This window comes from Rana temporaria, chromosome 1 (genome assembly GCF_905171775.1).
Source record: "Rana temporaria chromosome 1, aRanTem1.1, whole genome shotgun sequence".
Classification (NCBI taxonomy): Eukaryota; Metazoa; Chordata; class Amphibia; order Anura; family Ranidae; genus Rana; species Rana temporaria.
In genome coordinates, this window is record NC_053489.1 from 287,641,099 (window position 1) to 287,667,106 (window position 26,008).

The window sequence follows — 26,008 nt, forward strand, 5'->3', positions numbered from 1 at the left end:
CATAACAGTCTTTTGGTCACAAATCATTCTGGAGGTGAATGAATTGTTAGGCATCTCTATTGATTCATCCCCAAGAATATGCCTGCTGGGGCTGGTGGAGGACCTGGTTCCCAGGGTGGCTGAGAGAACCCTGTTGGGTCTCTTGCTGTTCTATGCCAGGAAGTCCATCGTCCTGTGCTGGAAGCGTAGGCCCCCTCCCTCATTGGGTCTATGGAAAACACTGGTTAATAATGTGATTCCTTTATACAGGGATACTTATACACACAGAGGCTGTCCGAAAAAATACGACAGAGTCTGGTCTAAATGGTTGGCCGAGCCCTCCACTGCGGCAGCAGATTAGGTGGCTCCTATGATTTCTGGTGGAGATGCCTGAGGCCTTGCTGAGCCGTCCCCTGTTGGCATAACGACTTAGGTGGACCTGTCCACTATCATCCTGCCCCTGGAGCATGAGCTGGACTGCCTTATTGATGTTGTTTTTTTTGTGGTAGTCGCTAATTCGCTGACATGTCTTGGTTCTGTACTGCTACCTTTTGACCCCTGCGCGGGTCCCTGCTGGGATTTATGCCAGATGTTGGCTGTGCTATTGTACGTTTGGTATGTCTATGTGTTGTTGCAAATAAAATAAAAAAAGATTAAAAAAAAAAAAAAAAACCTGCATGGGTTACCCCTCTAGGAGCATACAGTCCCAGCATGCTCCGGGTGGTGATGACATCAGGGGGCGGGGTAATTATGTCGTCACCACCCGGAGCATGCTGGGACTGTGACGTCATAGGAGGCCTATATAAATCGCTGTCCCCACCCCCTTTCCTGACTGGCCAGTCTGCATGCTGGGATACGGGTCTGGTATGGATTTGGGGGGAACCCCACGCCGTTTTTTCGGTGTAGGAGGTTCCCCTTGAAATCCATACCAAACCTAAGGGCCTGGTATGCTCCTAGAGGGGAACCCATGACGTATTTTTTTATTTAAAATTTTGCGTGGAGTTTCCCTGTGGGAGGGAGGAGCTTGCCTTAGAACAGGTTCACACTGGGGCGACTTCCTGTAAAGTTGCTTTACTGTGAACAGGGATCCGACTTGGAGGCAACTTCCATTGAAATCAATGGATACAGGTCGCCTAGAAGTCGGATTGAAGTAGTAGAGGAACCTTTTCTGAAGTCGGAGCGACGGCTCCCATTCTCTTCCATTCATTTTCTCGACCGCGCGACTTACGGCGACTTGGGGCGTCTTGAAGTCGTATCCCAGGTCGTCCCAGTGTGAACCGGCTCTAACAGTGTAAATTTGCTGTCCTCTCAATATAACTCAACACACAGCCATTAATGTCTAAACAACGTGTCAGGGCCAAAGCGCTGTACTTCCTCCTTTAACACACCAGCGTAGTAGATTGGCTTCCCGGCGGCTAACTGGGCACTTTAGGCGTGTGCGCATACGCATGTGACCTCTCGGGCCAATCACCAGCGTGACCGCCCTATTTAAACCAGCTCCTGTCAGTAGACAGGTTGCTGGTTTATCGTCAGCTACTTCCTGAACCTGTGTCTCTGGAAACCATTTCCTGTTGGAATTCCGTTCGACTCACCTCTCACCTGGAACCTGACTTTGGATTGCTTCACCACTCTATTGAACTCTTCTGACCCCGACCTCGGCTTGTGACCCGGATCTGCTGTCTTCTCTGCTCCCCGAACCTTGGCTTGCACCCCGGACTTTCCAGTTTGTTTCTTGGACTCTTTCAGTACCGGTTATCCAGCTTCAGTATCGTTTGTTCCTGTTTCCGTCTGCAGTCACCCAGAAGCACCTGTCATTTACAACCGTCACCGGTCAACGCTTCTCCACTGGCACCGGTACCGCCTCGTGCTTCCGCCACCTGTTCCAAAACTCAGTGGGCGGGCGCGCTTGGTCGTAAAGGTGAACCACCCTCGGCAGTTCGGTCTCGGTGAGTACTTGATTCCTGATACAACGGGCAACAAAAGTAAGTACACCCCTAAGTGAATATGTCCAAATTGGGCCCAAAGTGTCAATATTTTGTGTGGCGACCATTATTTCCCAGCACTGCTATTACCCTCTTAGTCATGGAGTTCACCAGAGATTCACAGGTTGCCACTGGAGTCCTCTTCCACTCCTCCATGACAACATCACAGAGCTGGTGGATGTTGGAGACCTTGCACTTGTCCACCTTCCATTTCAGGATGCCCCACAGATGCTCAATAGGGTTTAGGTCTGGAGACATGCTTGGCCAGTCCATCACCTAAACCCTAAGCTTCTTTAGCAAGGCAGTGGTCATCTTGGAGATGTGTTTCAGACTAGAGCTGCACAATTCTGGCTAAAATGAGAATCACGATTTTTTTGCTTAGAAAAAAGATCACGATTCTCTCACAATTCTCGTGGTGTAACATCGTCTTTCACATTATACAAAAAAAATGGGCTAACTTTGCTGTTTTTTTTTTTTTATTCATTAAAGTGTATTTTTTGGTGGTATTTGATAACCTCTGCGGTTTTTCTTTTTTGCTAAACAAATAAAAAAAGACTAAGTTTTTCTTTTGTTTCCGTTATAAAATTGTGTAAATAAGTACGTTTTCTCCTTCACTGATGGCCACTGATAAGGCTGCACTGATGGGTACTTATGAGTGGCACTGATAAACGGCACTGCTGGGCACTGATAGGCGGCACTGCTGGGCACTGATATGTGTCACTGATAGATGGAACTGATAGGCATCCCTTATGACACTGTCAGGCATTGTGGGTGGGCACTGATTGGCAGCTGCCTGGGCATTGATTGGCAGCTGTCTGGGCACAGGTTGGCATTTCCCTGGTGGTCTAAATGGCATACCTGGTGGTCCAGTGGGTTAGCCATCCCTGGTGGTCCTGGGAGGACAACCCAGGGGGGGCTGCTCTGATAAACAATCAGCACAGACCCCCCCCCCTGTCAGTAGAGCAGCCGATCGGCTCTCCTCTACTCGCATCTGTCAGACATGAGTGAGGAAAAGCCAACGGCTCTTCCTGTTTACATCGTGATCAGCCGTGATTTGACACGGCTGATCACGTGGTAAAGAACCTCCGTCGGAGGCTCTTTACCGAGATCGGTGTAGCGGTGTGTCCGACTGACACGCCGCACCACTGATGCGCGACGGCTGTTATCCTGCTGTTATCCTTCTGAACGTCATATGACATCCAGTAAGGATAACACAACCACCTCCCGGTCGTGATTATGCTATAGGCTGGGCGGTAAGTGGTTAAACAATTCTTACGTTTTTAACATTTCAAAGTATCACTCACTTCTTTAGTCAAATTCATCCCCTGATGTCCGGTTTCATCTAAAAAACAAAGTTGGAAAAAAAATTCCTGGCCATTTTCATCCTGCTTCTGGGCATGCGAATCTCGCGAGAACGAGCGGCGGCCACCCACACTGACTCCTGGGATAAGGACACATAGCTACCAGGAGATAGTGCGCCGCCAGATATGATGGCCATACCCACGGGTGGCAAAGACCGGAAAGGCCACTGAAAAGCCTCCTAACCAGGTAACCCTACACGCCGGAGTTCTTTCCTTTGATAAAAGAACGAAGAGATACTTTGTTTCCACTTATTCGTGTGTTGTATTAAAACTTGGCAGGCTGCCTGGATTTTGTTTTTCCAACTGTGAGAACTCTCTGCACTTGTTAGAAAGATTGTGACATGCTGTTTTGAAGATCGGGAACGGAAAAAGATTGCGATTTCGATTCTTCAAGATTAATAGTGCAGCTCCATTAGAGAACTTGCGCTCCTCCAACTTCTGTTTGAGGATGCCCCACAGATGCTCAAAAGGGTTTAGGTCTGGGGACATGCTTGGTCAGTGCATCACCTTTACCCTTAGCTTCTTTAGCAAGGCAGTGGTTGTCTTGGAGGTGTGTTTGGGGTGGTTATCATGTTGGAATATTGCCCTGCAGCCCAGTCTCCAAGGGGAGGGGATCATGCTCTGCTTCAGTATGTCACAGTACATGTTGGCATTCATGGTTCCCTCAATGAACTGTGGCTCCCCAGTGCTGGCAGGACTCATGCAGCCCTAGAACATGACACTCCCACCGCCATGCTTGACTTTAGGCAAGACACACTTGTCTTTGTACTCCTCACATGGTTGCCGCCACACACACTTGACACCATCTGAACCAAATAAGTTTATCTTGGTCTCCTCAGACCACAGGAAATGGTTCCAGTAATCCATGTCCTTAGTCTGCTTGTCTTCAGAAAACTGTTTGCAGGCTTTCTTGTGCTTCATCTTTAGAAGAGGCTTCCTTCTGGGATGACAGCCATGCACCAATTTGATGCAGCGTGTGGCGTATGGTCTAAACACTGACAGGCTGACCTGCCACCTCTTCAACCTCTGCAGCAATGCTTGCAGCACTCATATGTCTATTTCCTAAAGAGAACCTCAGGATATGACGCTGAGTACATGCACTAAACTTCTTTGGTCGACCATGGTGAGGCCTGTTCTGAGTGTAACCTGACCTGCTAAAACGCAGTATGGTCTTGGCCACCGTGCTGCAGCTTAGTTTCAGGATCTTGGCAATCTTCTTATAGCCTATGCCATCTTTATGTAGAACAACAATTATTTTTTTTCAGATACTCAGGTTCTTTGCAATGAGGTGCCATGTTGAACGTTCAGTGACCACTGACCAGTATGAGAGAGTGAGAGCGATAACACTAGGGGCGTCAGACTTTTTCTTTCCTTCCTCCAAAATCCCCTGCATGTTACCCAGTGTCTATTCACACATAGGCTTTTAGCAGTGTTTAGTGGCAGGAGACTTTAGGGGCAGTACAAAAACCCCCACTGCCAATGTGTCCAGGAGCAGCAGAGTTTTGGCAGAAAAAATGCTTGCCGCTGCTAAACGCACCTAAACGCTGCTACACACTAGGCGCGTTTAGCGCTTGAGCGTTAATTCATTTCAAAGGCCAGAATTAATTATTATTCTGGCCAATAAAATGAATTAACGCTCAAGCTCTTGATGCCTGTAAATGCATCTAAAAGCTTATGAAATACTGCTGCCAGGAGGAAGGCTTCTAGGAGAGTTTGTGTTGTGTCCTGTGTAAATGAGGCCTTATTCTAAAAAAAAAAACTCCTTTCCTCATGTTTTTTTGAAAGCATATGACAAGGAAAAAAAAACATTCAGTACATCTCTGCAATACGTGCATATTTCCCCCTGCTTTATCCATTTAAACATGCTACAAGTACAGAAAAATACCTGTAGATGTGCCAGAAAAACAGAGTACTCTTACATTCCTGTCTGAGCTGACAACACAGTGGGGTAGATTTACAGACAAGATACGACGGCGTATCTCCAGATACGCCGTCGTATTTCTGAGTCCGGCCGGTCGTATCTATGCGCCTGATTCATAGAATCAGTTACGCATAGATTTCTATTAGATCCGACCGGCGTAAGTCTCTTACGCCGTCGGATCGTAACTGCATTTTTCCGCTGACCGCTAGGGGCATGTATGCTGATTTACGCGTCGAAATATGTAAATCAGCAAGATACGCGAATTCACGAACGTATGCCCGGCCGACGCAGTACATTTACGCCGTTTACGTTAGGCTTTTCCCGGCGTATAGTTACCCCTGCTATATGGTGGCGTAAGTGCGGCGTACCAATGTTAAGTATGGCATGTTCCCGCGTCGAATTTTGAATTTTTTACGTCGTTTGCGTAATTCGTCCGTGAATGGGGCTGGACGTCATTTGCGTTCACGTCGAAACCATTGACGTCCTTGCGGCGTACTTTGGAGGAATGCACACCGGGAAATTCCACGGACGGCGCATGCGCCGTTCAGGAAAAACATCAACATCAAGCCTAATTTACATAACACACACCCACCTCTTCACTATTTGAATTAGGCGGGCTTACGCCGGCCTATTTACGCTACGCCGCCACAACTTTCTTTTAAGAATACGGCACTTGCCTGTAAAAGTTGCGGAGGCGTAACGTAAATAGGATACGTTACGCCCGCACAAAGAAACGCCGATCTACGTGAATCTACCCCAGTGTATTTTAATCTCTGAAATCATAAGCATGTGGTGTCAGCCCTGCCTACTTCATTTGTAACGCATTACAAAGCACACAGGCAACATAACCCCCTCCTTGTACACCAGCAAAGAGCACAGGAAGTTATCAGCTCACATGAATTCTGGGAAAATCAACAGGTATTTACGCACTTATCAAACCCATAAAACAAAACGAGGGGTCGACCGATATAGTTTTTTCAGGGCTGATATGAATACCGATTTTTTTGGCTGCCTTTCAGGCCAATAGCCAATATTAGGTACCGATATTCTGTACATCAATGTCACCTGCCACCAGATGCAGCATGTCACTACTTACACTACATCTAGCAGCATCTCCCCAGCGGCGTCCGAGGTGACATAACTATCTCTCTGCTCACCCACGGCTGAAGCTCTGTCAAGAGCAGCCTTTGCAGCCCTGCTGTAGGGGTGGAACAGCGGTGATGGGAGGTGGGCAGTGAGAGATGATGTCATCTCTCTGCTGCCTGTAGCACCGCTGGCAGAGATTGGCAGAGAGTACAGCGAGCGCCGCCCATGGACAGGGGGAGGAGGTCTGACCAATATCGGTAACATCGTTACTGACCGATACCGATTATTTTAAAAATGTGAATATCGGCCCCAAATAATCAGCCGCTCTAATAATCGGTCAACCCCTAAAATAAACGCTCTCAATGGTGTAGTTACAGACCAAACAAGATGTTCATTGCTACAATTGCATACAATTTAATCTGTCTCTATGTATTTTACCTTACCAGAAGAACCATGGGCTTTTTCCATGTGGTTAGTCCTATAATCCCTGACAAAATAACCTGCAATACAAATAACATTTGCAGTTAGGATCAGCACTGGGCAAAGCTTGAAAAATACAAATTTAAAAAGGTCATTCCACAAACAAAAATTTTGGTATGAGAAGATCCACCTGCATTTCCTGTCTTAGAGATGCTTAAAGAATAAGGGGAATTTACCCCTTAGACCAGGTGTCAAACTCAATTTCATTGTGGGCCGCATCAGCATTATGATTGCTCTCAAAAGGGACGGTTGTATCTGTAAGATTAGATGTCCAGCACATCCCCTCCCCTTTACATTAGATGTCAAGAGCCACCCCACCATCAGAAGTTGAGTCCCCCACCCTCTCTTACATCACAGTGACCCCCCTTTCCTTATGCTGCTGCTGAGAAGAAGCTGCATGCATTGCTTGAAAACAGAAAGTAAGGGTCTGGAGGAGAACCAGAGGAGGGCTGGAGCTCTCCTGCAGCTGCAGGAGAGGTGTGAGGGCCACATGAAATGGCCTGGAGGGCCGGATTTGGCACACGGGCCTTGTGTTTGACACCTGTGCCTTACACAGTTGTCACCAGAATAAGTGCTCCTATCAGCAGATTTCCTCTCACCACTTATTGTGGTGACAACTGTAACATTTAGAATGTGTACAGTGAAATGTCTGCGCTACCCCTAAACTTTGTGAAATGACAAAAAATTGGCAAAAATCGAAAATGACAAAGAATGGTGCAGCGACTAAAATAGCCTGAATATTCAGCTCATAGAATTGTGGATAAAGTGAAAGTGCGCAACCAAAAACATTGTTATGTGAAAAAATGATACACTCGGAAAAAACACTTGTTGCTTCTGTTCAGAATATATAACAAACAGCGCTGCTTACCAGATTGGATGGATCGCAAGTTATAGAGATCAAAATCGCTCATCCAGGGATCACTCAGCTTAGTAATACAGAGGGCTGGATTCACGTAGATCCGCGCATTATTACGGCGGCGTAGCGTATCGTATTTACGCTACGCCGCCGTAAGTCAGAGAGGCAAGTGCTGTATTCACAAAGCACTTGCCTCCTAAGTTACGGCGGCGTAGCGTAAATGGGGCCGGCGTAAGCACGCCTAATTCAAATGAGGATGAGGGGGCGTGTTTTATGTAAATTATTGGTGACCCAACGTGATTGACGTTTTTTACGAACGGCGCATGCGCCGTCCGTGTACATATCCCAGTGTGCATTGATCCAAAGTACGCCGTAAGGACGTATTGGTTTCGACGTGAACGTAAATTACGTCCAGCCCCATTCACGGACGACTTACGCAAACGACGTAAAATTTTAACATTTCGACGCGGGAATGACGGCCATACTTAACATTGGCTACGCCACCTAGGGGGCAGCTTTATCTTTACGCGGCGGGCAAGCGTACGTTCGTGAATCGACGTATCTAGTCATTTACATATGCTACGCCGAAATCGACGGAAGCGCCACCTAGCGGCCAGCGGAAAAATTGCACCCTAAGATACGACGGCGCAGGCCGTCGTATCCTAGCTAGGTTTAAGTGTATCTCAGTTTGAGCATACACCTAAACTTACGACGGGCTTAGATTCCGAGTTACGTTGGCGTACCTACTGATACGCCGCCGTAACTCTTTGTGAATCCGGACCACAGTGTTTTTTCCGAGTGTCCGACATCACGGTTTCACCTATTGGAGTACTGTGTGGACTTTAATATTTTAATTTATGCTTTTATATAATTTTTATATCATTTTTGCACATATCAATGTTTTTTGTTGCGCACTTTCACTTTATCCAGAATTTTCTATATGCCTTTCTCTACGGTAATAATCCCCAAGACAAATAGGGAGGTTGCATCTACCAAAGGGGCAGATCCACAGAGATCTGCACCCGCGCAGCGTATCAGAGATACGCTACGCCGCAGTACCTTACCTGGCTTTAGTTCGAATCCTTAAAGATTTTGCGCCGTAAGTTACGGCGGCGTAGTCTATCTCTGGCGGCGTAACGGCGCGTAATTCAAATCGGCGATTAGGGGGCGTGTTTCATTTAAATTAAGCGCGTCCCCGCGCCAAATGAACTGCGCATGCGCCGTCCCTAAATTTCCCGCCATGCATTGCGCTAAATGACGTCGCAAGGACGTCATTTTTTTTAACATAGACGTGAATTACGTCCATCCCGATTCACGGACGACTTACACAAAAAAAAAAAAAATAATTCAAAATAAACGCGGGAACGACGGCCATACTTAACATGGCAGGTCTATCTATACGCGACAAAATACCAGCTTTAACTATACGCCGGAAAAAGCCGTCTAGAGACGCCGTAAAAAAATGCGACGGCCGCTCATACATTCGTGGATTGTCGGAAATAGCTAATTTGCATACCCGACGCGGAAAACGACGTGAACGCCACACAGCGGACGCCAAAGAATTGCATCTTAGATCCGAAGGCGTACGAAGACGTACACCTGTCGGATCTAACCCAGATGCCGTCGTATCTTGTTTTGAGGATTCAAAACAACGATACGACGCGGGTAATTTGAAAGTACGCCGGCGTATCAGTAGATACGCCGGCGTACTCGCTCTGTGGATCTGCCCCAAAGCTTTTATTATAGTTTTGGATAGGCCGGTGAAGAGTAAGAACTGCTGCTGGGTTTTTTATTTCAATCTGTGTATCTACAGGACAGGAAGTGTAGAGAAATCTCCCAATAGGCAAAAATTAACCAGACAGTTCAACACCTCCCTGCTCTTTCAGAAAAAAAAAAAATGTTGGCTTAAAGCTTACAATTTTTCTGTAGGCTCTGTTTTAGATCTACCAACAACCACAGTTAGGTCCATATATATATTTGGACACAGGCACAATTTTAGATTTTTTCAGGTATTCACCAAAACATATTCAAGCTTTAGTTATATAATGAATATGGACTGAAAGTGCACACTTTCAGGTTTAATTTGAGGGATGTACATCCAAATCGGAGGAGGGTTTAGGAATTACAGCTCTTAAAGCGGAGTTCCACCCAGAAATGAAACGTCCACTGATCTGATTCCCCCCCCCCCCTCCGGTTTCACATTTGGCACCTTCCAGGGGGAGGGGAGATCAGATATCGAAAGATCTCTGCCGTATCCGTGGCAATCTAAGCCATGTCCCGCCCCTCCTCCGTCCCCCCCTGGCTGTATTTTGGGAGACGCACAGGTCCCAGAAGACAGCAGGGACCACTCAGAATGTGCAGCGTGACTCGCGCATGTACAGTAGGGAACCAGACTGTGAAGCCCTTAGTGAAGATGTCGGTGTCTCCACCTGGAGCCGAGGGACCGGTCGGCTTTAGGTGAAGACATTGTGGGAGCCCTGGACAGGTAAGTGTCTTTATTTTAAAAGTCAGCAGCTGCAGTATTTGTAGCTGCTAAGTTTTTTTTTTTTTTTTTTTTTCAGGCGGAATTCTGCTTTCCCTTTTTTAAGGGACTGAATGTAATTGGACAATTGAATCAAAAGCTGTTTCATGGCCAGGTGTGGGCTACTTCTTTGTTATTTCTTCATCAATTAAGCAGGTAAAAGGTCTGGAGTTGATTCTAGGTGTGGTATTTGCATTTGGAATCTATTTCTGTAAACCTACTTCATGTGTTCAAAAGAGCTGTCCATGCAAGTGAAACAGGCCATTGTAAGACTTCAAAAACATCAGAGAGATAGCAGCAACATTAGGAGTGGCCAAATCAACAGCTTGGTACATTCTGAGGAAAGAAGAACACACTGGTGAACTCAGCAACATATAAAAGTCTGAACGTCCACAAAAGACAACAGTGGTGGATGATCACAGGATCCTCTCTATGGTAAAGAAAAACCCATTCACAACATCCAGACAAGTGAAGGACACTCTCCAGAAGGTGGGTGTATCATTGTCAAAGTCTATAATCAAGAGAAGACTTAACAAGAACAATTACAGAGGGTTCGCCACAAGGTGCAAACCATTCAGAAGCCTGAAGTATATAAAAGCCAGATTAGACTTTGCCAAAAAAACTCTAAAAAAGCCAGACCAGTTCTGGAAAAGCATTCTTTGGATGGTTGATACTAAGGGTGCTTTCACATCGCGGCATCGGCGGCAAAGCTCTGCTATTTTTAGCGGCGCTTTACTGTCATTTTTGCAGAGGTTTTTGGCCGCTAGCGGGGCGTTTTTAACCCCTGCTAGCGACCAAAAAAGGGTTAAAACCACCCACAAAGTGCTGCTGCAGCAGCGCTTTACCAGTGGTGCTGCCCATTCATTTCAGTGGGCAGAAGCGATGTATACACAGCTCCTTCTCCGCTCCAAAGATGCTGTTTGCAGGCGTTTTTTAACATCCTGCCAGCGCATCACCTCAGTGTAAAAGCCATAGGCCTATAATGCAGGGGAGTTGAGAATGCAGGGGAGCTGTTTTTCAGGCGCTTTACAGGCGCTATTTTTAGCCCAAAGTGCCTGAAAAACGCCTCAGTGTGAAAGGGGTCTAAGATTAATCTGTACCAGAATGATGTAAAGAAAAAGGTGTGGAGAAGGTTTGAAACAGCTCATGATCCAAAGCACACAACGTCATCTGTAGAACATGGTGGAAGCGGTGTGATGGCAAAGACATGCATGGCTTCCAGTGGCACTGGGTCATTGGTGTTTATTGATGATGTGACAGAAGACAGAGGCAGCTGGATGACTTCTGCAGTGTTTAGAGATATAATATCAGCCCAGATTTAGCCAAATGCAGCAAAGTTGATTGGATGGCGCTTCACAGTACAGATGGACAATGACCCAAAACACACTGAAAAAGCAACCCAGGAGCTTTTGAAGGAAAAGAAGTGAGATATTCTGGAATGGAGGAGTCAATCACCTGATCTCAACTAAATTGAGCACAAATTTCACTTACTGAAGGCAAAGTTAAAGGCAGAAAGACCCACAAACAAAGAACAGCAGTTAGAGCCTGGCAAAGTATCAGAAAGGTGGAAACCCAGTCTTTGGTAATGTCCATGGGTTCCAGACTTCAGGTAGCCATTGCCAGTAAAGGATTCTCAACAAAATAATAAAAATTAACATGTTATATATGATTATATTAATTTGTCCAATTACATTTGATCCCCTGAAAATGGGGGGGGGGGGGGGTGACTGTGTATAAAAATGGTTGCAGTTCCTAAAATTTGTACTTGATATTTATGTTCAACCCCTTGAATTAACCACTTCAGCTCCGGAAAGTTTTGCCCACTTCCTGACCAGGCAATTTTTTCCAATACGGCACTGTGTTACTTTAACTGACAATTACATGGTCGCATAGGTGTGTGCAGCCTATTGCATTAGGATGTGCACCCCAAAGCCCAAACACACAAACTACCGACCACTCACGATGTTTATTCAGAAAGGGAAGGAGCCGGTAAATCACATTTACTGGCCCCTTCCCCACTCCTAAACAAAGGCAGCAACAGTCGATAGAAGAGGAGGGAAGCTGGCAGCGCTGCGCGGGGAAAGATTGGAGCCAGGGCAGTAGGGGGAATCTGTGCTGCACAGAGCGATTAGGGTGTGCCTGGGCACACCTGGCACACCCTGTGCGCACGCCTATGCGTGGTCGTGTGATGCTGTACCCAAATAAAATGATGTCCTTTTTTTTCCCACAAATAAAGCTTTCTTTAGGTGGTATTTGAGCACCTCTGTGCTTTTTATTTTTTGTGCTATAAACAAACAAAAAAACTTCAATTTTGAATAAAAACATTTTTTTTTACTTTCTGCTATAAAACATTCATAATAAAAAAAAAAAAAAAATCTTCATCAATTTGTATTTTGCTACATGTTTTTGGTTAAAAAAGCATAAATTGATTGGTTTGTGCAAAAGTTATCGCGTCTACAAACTATGGGATATTTTTATGGCATTTTTATTTTTACACATAATGGCGGCAATCAGCTATTTTTAGTGGGACTGCGACATTAGGGCGGACAAATTGGACACTAAGTGACACTTTTTGGGGACCAGTGACACCAATACAGTAATCAGTGCTAATAAAAATGCACCGTCACAGTATAAATGAGACTGGCAGGGAAAGGGGTTAACACCAGGGGCGATCAAGGGGTTAAATGTGTGCCTGGAAGGTGCTTTCTAACTGTGGGGGGAGTGCATAAACTGGAGGAACAGAATAATCGTGTTTTAGCTACAAGATCTCTTTTTATCTTCCTGACAGATCAGCGGTTTGCCTTGTTTACATAGGCACACCGCTGCTCCGTCTCTCCACAGAATGATCGGCAGGTCGTGGCGACAATCACGGCCGCTGGACCCACTGATTGGCTCCCGCTGTGTCCAATCGCTGTGGGAGCGGCTGCAGTATATATGCAGTGGGCGGTCCGGAAACGGTTAAAGCTGAAAGTCTGCACTTCAAATTCTTTTAGAATGTTTCATGTTAATTTTTATTCTGGTAGCATACAGAGCCAAAAGTATGAAAATTGTGCCTGTGTCCAAATATATATGGACATAACTGTATGTCAGGGGTGTCATTGGGGGTTGCATCAGCATTATGGTTGCCCTCATAGCGCCAGTTGTATCTGTCTGACTATAGAAATGTATCTACACATTCCATTACTACTGGTTATAGTAATAGACTGAAGCTGTGAAGGGCAGGTGCAGACTGGCACAGAACCCACTCCTTTAGCAGACAATGCAAGTCTGAGAAGGAGGGTCGCACACCACGGGTATAATACACAAGAAACTTTATTGAAGACAGAACATGGTTCTGTCACAGTGTTCTGTCTGAGCAATCTCAAATAAAGTTTTGTATGGATGATCCCAGCGGTGTGCGACCCTCCTTTTCAGACTGGCATAGAATTGTATTATTCTTCTAGTAATTATAAGCAGATGTCCAGAGCACCCCACTCCCCCTTACATCAGATGTCAAGAGTTTCCCACAAACTGCAGGGTCTGGAGGAGAACCATAGAAGGGCTGAAGTCTGGGATTAGGGGTGCTGCAGCTGCACAGAGAAAAGCAAGATCTGGAGGAGGCGTTCTGTCCTCCTCTCTGCTTCTGATTGCTGAGACAATGTGGGGGCAGAGACAAAGGGGGGGGGGGTGTCCACAGCTGCAGGAGAGGCGTGAGGGCCACATGAAATGACCTGGTGGGCCAGATTCAGCTTAAAGGGTTTGCAAAGGTAAAAAAAACAAAACTAAATAGCTTCCTTTACCGTAGTGCAGTCCCCCTTCACTTACCTCACCCTTTGATTTTGCTTTTAAATGTCCTTATTTCTTCTGAGAAATCCTCACTTCCTGTTCTTCTGTCTGTAACTACACACCGTAATGCAACACTTTGTCCCTGGTGTGGAGAAAGCTTCTTAAAGGGGGTGAGCAGGAGTGTCAGGACGCCCACTAACACACAGCTCCTTTCTCTATCTGCAAAGTAGAGAGTGTCCTGACACTCCAGCTCGCCCCCTCCCCCCTCAAGAGGCTTTCTCCACACCAGGGAGAAATCCTTGCATTACTGTGTGTAGTTACAGACAGAAGAACAGGAAGTGAGGATTTCTCAGAAAAAATAAGGACATTTAAAAGCAAAATGGAAGGATGAGGTAAGTGAAGGAGGACTGCACTAAAGTAAAGGAAGCTATTTAGGGGAAAAAAATGTACCTTTACAACCCCATTAAGTTTTCCTGGTATATAGTTTTTCGCGTAATGCGCGTGTGATGACCTTTAAACCCATGCCATAAAATGGCCATAGGCTGATTGAAATATGTTTCCGCAGGGACCAGACAAATTCTGATTGGTATGTAGCCAACTCCACTCTACAGAAGTGAAGTACAATATCCCAGCAGAGGTTCCATAGAGATTCGGTCACACTCTTCTGCTATGCAAACGGATTGTGGGGAAACCCAAATCCAATTCACAATAGTGTGAACCCAGCCTAAGATTCAAGCTGACAGCTGCCAGGGAGGGGGTGTGGGAGTCCACTTGCAACCATGTTACATGTTTCACCCTAAAGCCGGCCATACATGGATCAAAATTCGGCCGGTCCAGCAGGGACTGGCCAAGAGTCGATCGACTTGGGTACAACCAGCCTGTTGGAATTTTTTTGGTGATTATTGCTGGTGGCTAGCAGTAATCATTGTGTTCTGCCAGTCAAGAATTCTCCCTGTGCCCCTCACCAGCAGGACACAAAAGCACTACGGGTGGTGGAAGGAAAGAAAATTGTTCAATTCCCCATCAACACTGATTGTAACATGATCTACAAGGTGGAGTTAGCCTTTAAAGTATGCATACTGCCAATTCTTTTCAGTTTAGGACAGTGTAGGGAAGGATTAGCATTCCAGTAAGGTTTTTTTATAACTGTCTGTGTCCCAAATGGGTAGATTTACCCTCTCTATTTGTCCTGGTTACCATTGTCACCGAGACAGAAATTAGGGGAAAATTCGAAATAGTAAAGTTGTCACCAGAGTGATTGGATATCCTCCTATGGGGACACCTGTTCCAATAGGGATTACTGTCACATTGTAGAATTTCCTCTCACTTCCTGTGTCCCCTAACTAAACATAGCAAAAAGAAAAGTGACAGGGGCTTTAAACCTTACCTACTCTATCAACAGCTAAAACAATCCAGCTCTTTAGTACATACACGTTTGTAAAAAAGAACAGGTTTGTTTTCCATCAATATGTGACCAAACATATAAGAAATGATAGAGTGCAGTGTTGTCTCAAATGATAATGCTATCAACCGAAGATAATGATGTCAAGTCAAAGGTATTATGGTGAACACAGCGATCTTTATCATCATTTGTAGAGATTGATACCATTACTGAAGCAAACACTGCCCACCCCGCTGTCAGTACTGACTCTCCATTCCTCATAGTGATCAATGTACTAATATCCACCATGGACCTCCCCCGCCACCAATCAATAGGTACTCTCAGTGACCCCCAACAACAAAACAAAAGAAACAATGGGCAAAGTTGACCTGTAATCTAATTTTAACAACGACTCATGGGCATCAAAACTAAACAAAAAAAAATTAGGGGCTATTATTTGTAATACAAAGAAATGCTGAGAGGGTTCTTTTATAAATCAGCAGGATGGTTGTCCTTAAATATTGTCTGACTGACACCGTGGTGGCTATGCACTGTCACCTGTCTTATAGTAAACTCACTTGTGCCATGTCCCAGTATTCTGTATTCTATATTCCATGGATAGATAGGAAGACAGATGTCTGAGTAGATACACGGATAGATGAATAGATACTATATGGGTAGATAGACAGATAGATGTATGGGTAGATAGATAGATGTATGGGTAGATAGACAGATAGATGTATGGGTAGATAGATAGATGTATGGGTAGATAGACAGATAGATGTATGGGTAGATAAACAGATAGATGTATATATACCATAGATGTATAGGTAGATAGACAGATAGATGTATGGGTAGATAGACAGATAGATGTATAGATACCAAAGATGTATGGGTAGATAGACAGATAGATGTATGGGTAGATAGATAGATGTATGGGTAGATAGACAGATAGATGTATGGGTAGATAGATAGATGTATGGGTAGATAAACAGATAGATGTATATATACCATAGATGTATAGGTAGATAGACAGATAGATGTATGGGTAGATAGACAGATAGATGTATAGATACCAAAGATGTATGGGTAGATAGACAGATAGATGTATGGGTAGATAGATAGATGTATGGGTAGATAAACAGATAGATGTATATATACCATAGATGTATAGGTAGATAGACAGATAGATGTATGGGTAGATAGACAGATAGATGTATAGATACCATAGATGTATGGGTAGATAGACAGATAGATGTATAGATACCATAGACGTATGGGTAGATAGACAGATAGATGTATGGGTAGATAAACAGATAGATGTATAGGTAGATGTATGGGTAGATAGACAGAGAGATGTATGGGTAGATAGACAGAGAGATGTATGGGTAGATAGACAGAGAGATGTATGGGTAGATAGACAGAGAGATGTATGGGTAGATAGACAGAGAGATGTATGGGTAGATAGACAGAGAGATGTATGGGTAGATAGACAGAGAGATGTATGGGTAAATAGACAGAGATGTATGGGTAGATAGACAGAGAGATGTATGGGTAGATAGACAGATAGACGTATAGATAGATAGACAGGTAGATGTATAGGTAGATAGACAGGTAGATGTATGGGTAGATAGACATATAGATGTATGGGTAGATAGACAGAGAGATGTATAGGTAGATAGACAGATAGATGTATAGATAGATGTATAGGTAGATAGACAGATAGATCTATAGGTATATAGACAGATAGATGTATAGATAGATAGACAGGTATATAGACAGATAGATGTATAGATAGATAGACAGGTAGATAGACAGATAGATGCATAGGTATATAGACAGACAGATGTATAGGTAAATAGACAGGTAGATGTATAGGTAGATAGACAGGTAGATGTATAGGTATATGTATAGGTAGATAGACAGATAGATGCATAGGTATATAGACAGACAGATGTATAGGTATATAGACAGGTAGATGTATAGGTAGATAGACAGGTAGATGTATAGGTATATGTATGGGTAGATAGACAGATAGATGTATGGGTAGATAGACAGATAGATGTATAGATACCATAGATGTATGGGTAGATAGACAGATAGATGTATGGGTAGATAGACAGATAGATGTATGGGTAGATAGACAGATAGATCTATAGGTAGATAGACAGATAGATGTATAGGTAGATAGACAGGTAGATGTATAGGTATATAGACAGATAGATGTATGGGTAGATAGACAGATAGATGTATAGGTATATAGACAGGTAGATGTATTAATAGATGTATGATAGATAGACAGATAGATGTATAGGTAGATAGACAGATAGATAGATGTATGGGTAGATAGATAGATGTATAGGTAGATAGACAGGTAGATGTATAGATAGATGTATGGGTAGATAGACAGACAGACAAATAGATGTATGGGTAGAGAGACAGACAGACAAATAGATGTATGGAGAGACAGACAGACAGACAGATAGATGTATAGATAGACAGACAGATAAATGTATAGCTAGACAGACAGATATGGATACATTTATATAAAGACAGATAGAGATAAATGTAGATAGATAGAGAGAGAGAGAGAGAAAGAGATAAATGAAGATAGATATGGATACATTTATATTGATATATAGATAGACATACATTTATATTAACAGATACATTTATATAGATAGATAGATAGATAGATAAATAGATAGAGATGGATTTATAAATATATGTATAAATAGAGAGAAATCTATATATAAATAGACAGATAAAAGGAGATATATAGATAGATATTAGTAAATAGAGAGATAGATGTGTTGGGTATTAATAGATGGATATATAAATAGATGCATAAAGATAGATAGATAGATAGATAGATAGATAGATAGATAGATAGATAGATAGATAGATAGATATAGAGATAGATATAGAGATGGATATACCAATAGATGTATAAACAGAGATAAATATATAGATAAATAGAGATAGATAGATATATACAGATGGATATATAAATATATGTATAAATAAAGAGAAATCTATAGATAAATAGACAGATAAAAATAGATAGATAGATAGATAGATAGATAGATAGATAGATAGATAGATAGATAGATAGATAGATAGATAGATAGATAGATAGATAGATAGATACATAGATATTAGTAAATAGAAAGATAGATATAGATAGATGGGTAAATAGATATTATTGATAGATATATAAATGGATGCATAAAGATAGATAGATAGAGATAAATCTATAGATAAACAGACATAGATAGATAGACAGATAGAGATAAATCTATAGATAAACAGACATAGCTAGATAGCTAGATAGATAGATAGATAGATAGATAGATAGATAGATAGATAGAGATACATCTATAAATAAACAGACATAGATAGATAGATAGATAGATAGATAGATAGATAGATAGATAGATAGATGCATGGAGATAAACCGATAGATAGATAGATAGATAGATAGATAGATAGATAGATAGATAGATAGATAGATGCATATGGATAAATATTACTAGATTTATGAAGATGGATAAATAGATATATATAGACAGAGAGATGGATAAATAATAGCTTATAATAGATAGGTAAGTAGAAGAGAGATTTCTGGATAGAATGTCCTCCTAGCTCCTCTGGACGGTTGTTCTATGTGATCCATGACAGGGTCCCCTCACTAGTCATATAATTGCAGGAATCAGTGAAGTTGTCAGATGATTGTATACAATGTAACAATGCGGGTCTCTGTAGCATTATGTGTGTGTGTGTGTTAGTTCTGTGTAGATGGTGTGCTAGTCCTGAGCTGTCATGTCTGAGTGTTTCCTATGTCTGTCTGTGTGTCCCCATGTCTGTGTGTCCCCATGTCTGTGTGTGTCCCTGTGTCTGTGTGTGTCCCCATGTCTGTGTGTGTCCTATGTCTGTCTGTGTGTCCCCATGTCTGTGTGTGTCCTATGTCTGTCTGTGTGTCCCCATGTCTGTGTGTCCCCATGTCTGTGTGTGTCCCTGTGTCTGTGTGTGTCCCCATGTCTGTGTGTGTCCTATGTCTGTCTGTGTGTCCCCATGTCTGTGTGTGTCCCCATGCCTGTGTGTGTCCTATGTCTGTTTGTGTGTCCCCATGTCTGTGTGTGTCCTATGTCTGTCTGTGTGTCCCCATGTCTGTCTGTGTGTCCCCATGTCTGTGTGTGTCCCCATGCCTGTGTGTGTCCCCATGCCTGTGTGTGTGTCCCCATGTCTGTGTGTGTCCCCATGTCTGTGTGTCCCCATGTCTGTGTGTGTCCTATGTCTGTCTGTCCTATGTCTGTCTGTGTGTCCCCATGTCTGTGTGTGTCCCCATGTCTGTGTGTGTCCCCATGTCTGTCTGTGTGTCCCCATGTCTGTCTGTGTGTCCCCATGTCTGTCTGTGTGTCCCCATGTCTGTCTGTGTGTCCCCATGTCTGTGTGTGTCCCCATGTCTGTGTGTGTCCCCATGTCTGTGTGTGTCCCCATGTCTGTGTGTGTTCTATGTCTATGTGTGACCCCATGTCTGTCTGTGTGTCCCCATGTCTGTGTGTGTCCTATGTCTGTCTGTGTGTCCTTGTGTCTGTCTGTGTGTCCCCATCTCTCTCTGTGTGTCTGTCTGTGTGTCTGTCTGTGTGTCCCCATCTCTCTCTGTGTGTCCCCATGTCTGTCTGTGTGTCCCCATCTCTCTCTGTGTGTCCCCATGTCTGTCTGTGTGTCCCCATCTCTCTCTGTGTGTCCCCATGTCTGTCTGTGTGTCCCCATCTCTCTCTGTGTGTCCCCATGTCTGTCTGTGTGTCCCCATCTCTCTCTGTGTGTCCCCCTGTCTGTCTGTGTGTCCCATCTCTCTCTGTGTGTCCCCATGTCTGTCTGTGTGTCCCCATCTCTCTTGGTGTGTCCCCATGTCTGTCTGTGTGTCCCCATGTCTGTATGTGTGTCCCCATGTCTGTCTGTGTGTTCCCATCTCTCTCGGTGTGTCCCCATGTCTGTCTGTGTGTCCCCATGTCTGTCTGTGTGACCTCATGTGTGTCCCCATGTCTGTCTGTGTGTCCCCATCTCTCTCTGTGTGTCCCCATCTCTCTCTGTGTGTCCCCATCTCTCTCTGTGTGTCCCCATCTCTCTCTGTGTGTCCCCATCCCTCTCTGTGTGTCCCCATGTCTATCTGTGTGTCCCCATGTCTATCTGTGTGTCCCCATGTCTGTCTGTGTGTCCCCATGTCTGTCTGTGTGTCCTCATGTGTGTCCCCATGTCTGTCTGTGTGTCCCCATCTCTCTCTGTGTGTCCCCATCTCTCTCTGTGTGTCCCCATGTCTGTCTGTGTGTCCCCATGTCTGTCTGTGTGTCCCCATGTCTGTCTGCGTGTTCCCATCTCTCTCGGTGTGTCCCCATGTCTGTCTGTGTGTCCCCATGTCTGTCTGTGTGTCCCCATGTCTGTCTGTGTGACCTCATGTGTGTCCCCATGTCTGTCTGTGTGTCCCCATCTCTCTCTGTGTGTCCCCATCTCTCTCTGTGTGTCCCCATGTCTGTCTGTGTGTCCCCATCCCTCTCTGTGTGTCCCCATGTCTATCTGTGTGTCCCCATGTCTATCTGTGTGTCCCCATGTCTGTCTGTGTGTCCCCATGTCTGTCTGTGTGTCCCCATCCCTCTCTGTGTGTCCCCATGTCTATCTGTGTGTCCCCATGTCTGTCTGTGTGTCCCCATCTCTCTCTGTGTGTCCCCATGTCTGTCTGTGTGTCCCCATCCCTCTCTGTGTGTCCCCATCCCTCTCTGTGTGTCCCCATGTCTATCTGTGTGTCCCCATGTCTATCTGTGTGTCCCCATGTCTATCTGTGTGTCCCCATGTCTGTCTGTGTGTCCCCATGTCTGTCTGTGTGTCCCCATCTCTCTCTGTGTGTCCCCATGTCTGTCTGTGTGTCCTCATGTCTGTCTGTGTGTCCCCATGTCTGTCTACGTGTTCCCATCTCTCTCGGTGTGTCCCCATGTCTGTCTGTGTGTCCCCATGTCTGTCTGTGTGTCCCCATGTCTGTCTGTGTGTCCTCATGTCTGTCTGTGTGTCCTCATGTGTGTCCCCATGTCTGTCTACGTGTTCCCATCTCTCTCGGTGTGTCCCCATGTCTGTCTGTGTGTCCTTGTGTGTGCCCCCATGTCTGTCTGTGTGTCCCCATGTCTGTCTGTGTGCCCCCATGTCTGTCTGTGTGTCCCAGTGTCTGTCTGTGTGTCTGTCTGTCTGTCCCCATGTCTGTCTGTGAGTCCCCATGTCTCTCTGTGTGTCCCCATCTCTCTCTGTGTGTCCCCATGTCTGTCTGTGTGTCCCCATCTCTCTCTGTGTGTCCCCATGTCTGTCCCCATGTCTGTCTGTGTGTCCCCATGTCTGTCTGTGTGTCCTTATGTGTGACTGTGTCCCCATGTCTGTCTGTGTGTCCCCCATGTCCTGAGCAGCCCAGCTCACCATGAAAAGTTGATTCCAACAAGTGGAGAGATAACCCCAAAGCCCCATAGAGGAAAGGTTGTGTATGTGAGATGAAGGTAAGGACTACTTACCGACGAGCCAGCCCAGAAAGGACACGAGCTCCTGATCTGGGGGTTCTTACTGAGTGACAGGGCCCCAAAACTGAGGGCCACAGTGCAGCAGCCCAGGATGAGCTGTAACAAGCCGAGGGAGAGCAGAGGTCTGCCGGGCAGAGTGAGTCCAGAAGCCGCTCGGCGTCTACTGCTGATAGGAGGAGGGGGGCACAGCCCCAGGGAGGCTGAACATCTAGGGGGTTGTAGTACCCCTCGGGCCCTTCGTGTCCGGTGCTGAGAGGGCTCCCCGCCCGGGGAAGAAGTACAGGCTGCTGCATTACCCATGGAAGAGGAGAGCCCGGCCATGGGACAACAAGAGCCAGGAAGCAGTACTGGCAGAGACATCATTGGGAAGGGGAGGGTAGCAGTGCTGGAAGAGGGGGAGGCTGGAAACCTGATCAGACACAACACAGCTCAGCTAATACCGTCTTGTCATATGGGCCAGCCATAGCATGCTCTCCGGTCATAGCATGCTCTCCGGTCATAGCATGCTCTCCACTGTGTCCAGTCATAGCATGCCCTCATTCCTGGGAAACCTTCTTCTTTTCCTCACACCCCTTCTCGTCTTCTTCTTCTTCCCTGCACACCACAGTCCGACATGGAAGTTCCAAAATAACTCCACTGGTTATCAGGAGGGGGGTGGGGAGTGCCTGGCACTCACATATTTGGCATGTGTACACACAGAGGGTTCTAGATCAACTTCCCTCCTCTTGTCTGACCTTTTCCCTCTCCTATGGAGGACCATTTCTTGGAATACTACTGGACCAAATGCGGGACTAGTACAAGGAAAGCCTTTCCCTTCTTTTCACAAAAAGCTAAACTTCAATTGGAATAGAGTAAAGGAGGGTTATAACCCCTGCAAGGTTTATTTTTGCCATCTGTGAGATATCTCTTCACTTCCTGTCCTATAACCACAACAGGAAGTGAGAGGAAATCCCTCCAAAGTAAGGGAATCCCTTGTTTACACAGGGTCACCGGAACTACCGTCCCCATTGGAAGATATCCCCACAATTCCTGTTCTGAGGACAACTCAAAATGCAGCCAGCCAGCGCCACAGAGAGGAGGGGGGAGACTAGAGGGGCTTTTGTACGCCCACATCGCTGGAACCTGGGACAGGTGAGTGTCCGATTAACACTTTTTGTAGCTGTTGATTTTTATATTGGTGGAACTCCACTTTAAAAAACAGTTTGGCATTTAGTTATTGCCAACCATATAACACACATATGTAACAGCAAGGAACATGGCTTTAACACCCATCTGCCACACATAAGCATCCATCGCAGCATGACGTCATGAACACGTTTGGCAGGTGCAGGGTTACCCTCTGTCCAGTAGGTGTCGCTGTGCCTTTATACAGATGGAGTGAAGAGGGAAAATGTCCCCTCATGGACTCCATCAGCATTTTAGAAGAACCAGCTGTCTGATTGGACGCTACAACCTCAGGTGACCTTCGGTGGCCATCTTGATGTGGCACCTTATAAAATAGGTATGTTAGGTACAGAGACCCCACTTGTTAGGGAGAGTGCATAGCATAGAGAATGGTTCCTGGCAAGTAGGGTCAGAATAGGGACAACACTGGCTTTTAGGAAATATCCTCGTATCCAGATCAGGAACGCAAGGCCTTTAAGTGTGTGCAGGGCGCTGGACACACAGGTAGGGTTGCCACCTCATCCCTTTAAAACAGAACACATATGAATTACACAGGTTCTGTGGCTGATTAAGGTGGTAATTGAACTCAAGTGGAGCCTTATCTAAATTAAATCAGCCACAGAACCTGTGTAATTCATGTGTTCTGTTTTAAAGGGATGAGGTGGCAACCCTTCACACAGGTGTCTTTGGGAGGCATGGCGTTTTTTACATCATATCATTGAGCCTGAGAAGCTTTATTGGCCAACCTTTAGGCTGCATTCACACCTGAGCGTAGCGTTTTTGATCGTTTTTTTCGGCGTTTTGTCACACTGGGGAGCTACAGTTCATTGAGAGAACCATGAATGCCAACATGTACTATGACATGCCGAAGCAGAGCATGATCCCCTCCCTTGAGAGCCTGGGCCGCAGTCTCTAGACCTCAACCCTTTTGAGCATCTGTGGGGCATCTTCAAGCGGAAGGTGGAGGAGCCCAAGGTCCCTAACATCCAGCAGCTCCGTGATGTCATAATGGAGGAGTAGACAAGGACCCCAGTGGCAACCTGTGAAGCTCTGGTGAACTCCATGCCCAAGAGGGTTAAGGCAGTGCTGGAGAATAATGGAGCCACACAAAATATTGACACTTTGGGCCCAATTTGGAAATTTTCACTTAGGGGTGTACTCACTTTAGTTGCCAGCGGTTTAGACATTAACCCTTTCCTTACCGGGCCATTGTAAAATTAAATTGCCGCCGGGCACCCGCGATTGCCGGTGATCACGGCAGAAGTGTGGATCTGGGTGTGTAAACACCCAGATCCACCTCCTGTCAGAGGTGAGGAGACTGATGCTGTGTTCCCAGAACAGAGCAACACACATCGGTCTCCTCCCCTTGTGAGTCCCCTCCCCCCTACAGTTAGAACACACTTTAGGGAACATTTTAACCCCTTCAGCGCCCCCTAGCATTAACCCCTTCCCTGCCAGTCACATTTACACAGTAATCTGTGCATATTTATAGCAGTAATCGCTGTATAAATGTGAATGGTCCCAAAAACGTGTCAAAAGTGTCCGATGTGTCCGCCGCAATGTCACGGTCACAATAAAAAAATCGGAGATCGCCGCCATTACTAGTAAAAAAGAACTATAACTTTTGTGCAAACCAATCAATATACGATTATTGCAATTTTTTTACGAAAAATATGTAGAAGAAAACGTATCGGTCTAAACTGAGGAAAAAAATTTTTTTTTTTTTTTTCAAATATTATATTTTTTAAATAAAAAAGTAAAAAATATTGTGTTTTTTTTTTAAATTTACACTCTTCTTTTGTTTATAGCGCTAAAAATAAAAACCGCAGAAATGATCAAATACCACCAAACGAAAGCTCTATTTGTGGGGGGAAAAAACATAAAGATTTAATTTGGGTACAGTGTTGCATGACCGCGCAATTGTCATTCAAAGTGCAACAGCGCTGAAAACAAAAATTGGTCTGGGCAGGAAGGGGATGAAAATGCCCTGTATGGAAGGGGTTAATGGCTGTGTGTTGAGTTTTTTTGAGGGGACAACAAATTTACACTGTTATACAAGCTGTACACTCACTACTTTACATTGTAGCAAAGGGTAATTTCTTCAGTGTTGTCACATGAAAAGATATAATAAAATATTTACAAAAATGTGAGGGTTTACTCACTTTTGTGAGATACTGTATATACAGTATATATATATATATATATATATATATATATATATATGCAGGTCCCTTTCTAAAGTAATCCGGGGGATGTAAGGAGAATGATGTGGGATTGCATTAATGGATTGAAGTGCTTCTTGAGTATATAGATATATATGTGCAGATGTTACAGATATAGGATCCCTTATAGATGTATAGATCCCTTTGTAAATTAATCCGGGGATACAAGGAGAACGATGCGGAATTGTATTAACGGATTGCACACAGGGACGGTGGGAACCTCTCATAATGGGCAAAGTGGGTGTACAGTAGGGTGACCAGACATCCCCAGTTTCAGGGGACAGTCCCCTGATTGAGGACACTGTCCCCGGACCAAGTCTGTCCCTGGGTTTGTCCCCAGATTGGATTTAATAGGGGGCAATTTCAAAGACAATCAGTGCAGAATTAAAATAAAAAAATTAGAATTACATACCCCCGCTCCATCGTGCCTACTAGCATAGGGGGTTTATATTTTTCCCATTATCTGTGCCCCTTTCTGATGATCATGTGCTGGTCGGAGCGGAGGGAATATTTCTTCAGTTTCGGGCGCATGCCAATTCAGCTCCTTTCACATGTTCTTCTGTCTTGGCTTAAATCCTGGCCAGCCACCTGCCTATCTCCTTGCCTTCCCTGGCTAAGTGATCTTCCTCCGCTCCCCATCCAGTAGTAGCCGGGGCCCGAAGAGTAAGACTTGAGAGGCTGTGAGGCAGGTGGCGACGGGCAGAGAGTCGCTGATTGTTGCCATTACTAGTAA

At 45.0% G+C, this 26,008-nt stretch overlaps 1 protein-coding gene across 3 annotated transcripts in view; it reads right to left on the reverse strand.

Annotated features, from left to right (window-relative positions):
• FAM189A2 (family with sequence similarity 189 member A2) overlaps positions 1 to 22,567 on the reverse strand; it is a 140,418-nt gene extending 117,851 nt beyond the window's left edge. For 2 of the 3 annotated variants that reach the window (XM_040356823.1, XM_040356815.1), the window contains exons 1-2: positions 21,884 to 22,417; positions 6,773 to 6,829 (exon numbers count right to left, since the gene is read on the reverse strand). In XM_040356823.1, the coding sequence (XP_040212757.1) occupies positions 6,773 to 6,829; positions 21,884 to 22,252 (426 nt within the window). In that variant the 5' untranslated portion in view covers positions 22,253 to 22,417. Of the gene's footprint in view, positions 1 to 6,772; positions 6,830 to 21,883 lie in introns of all 3 variants that reach the window. The other variant, XM_040356832.1, reaches the window with a different exon arrangement.
• Between the last annotated feature and the right edge of the window lie 3,441 nt (positions 22,568 to 26,008).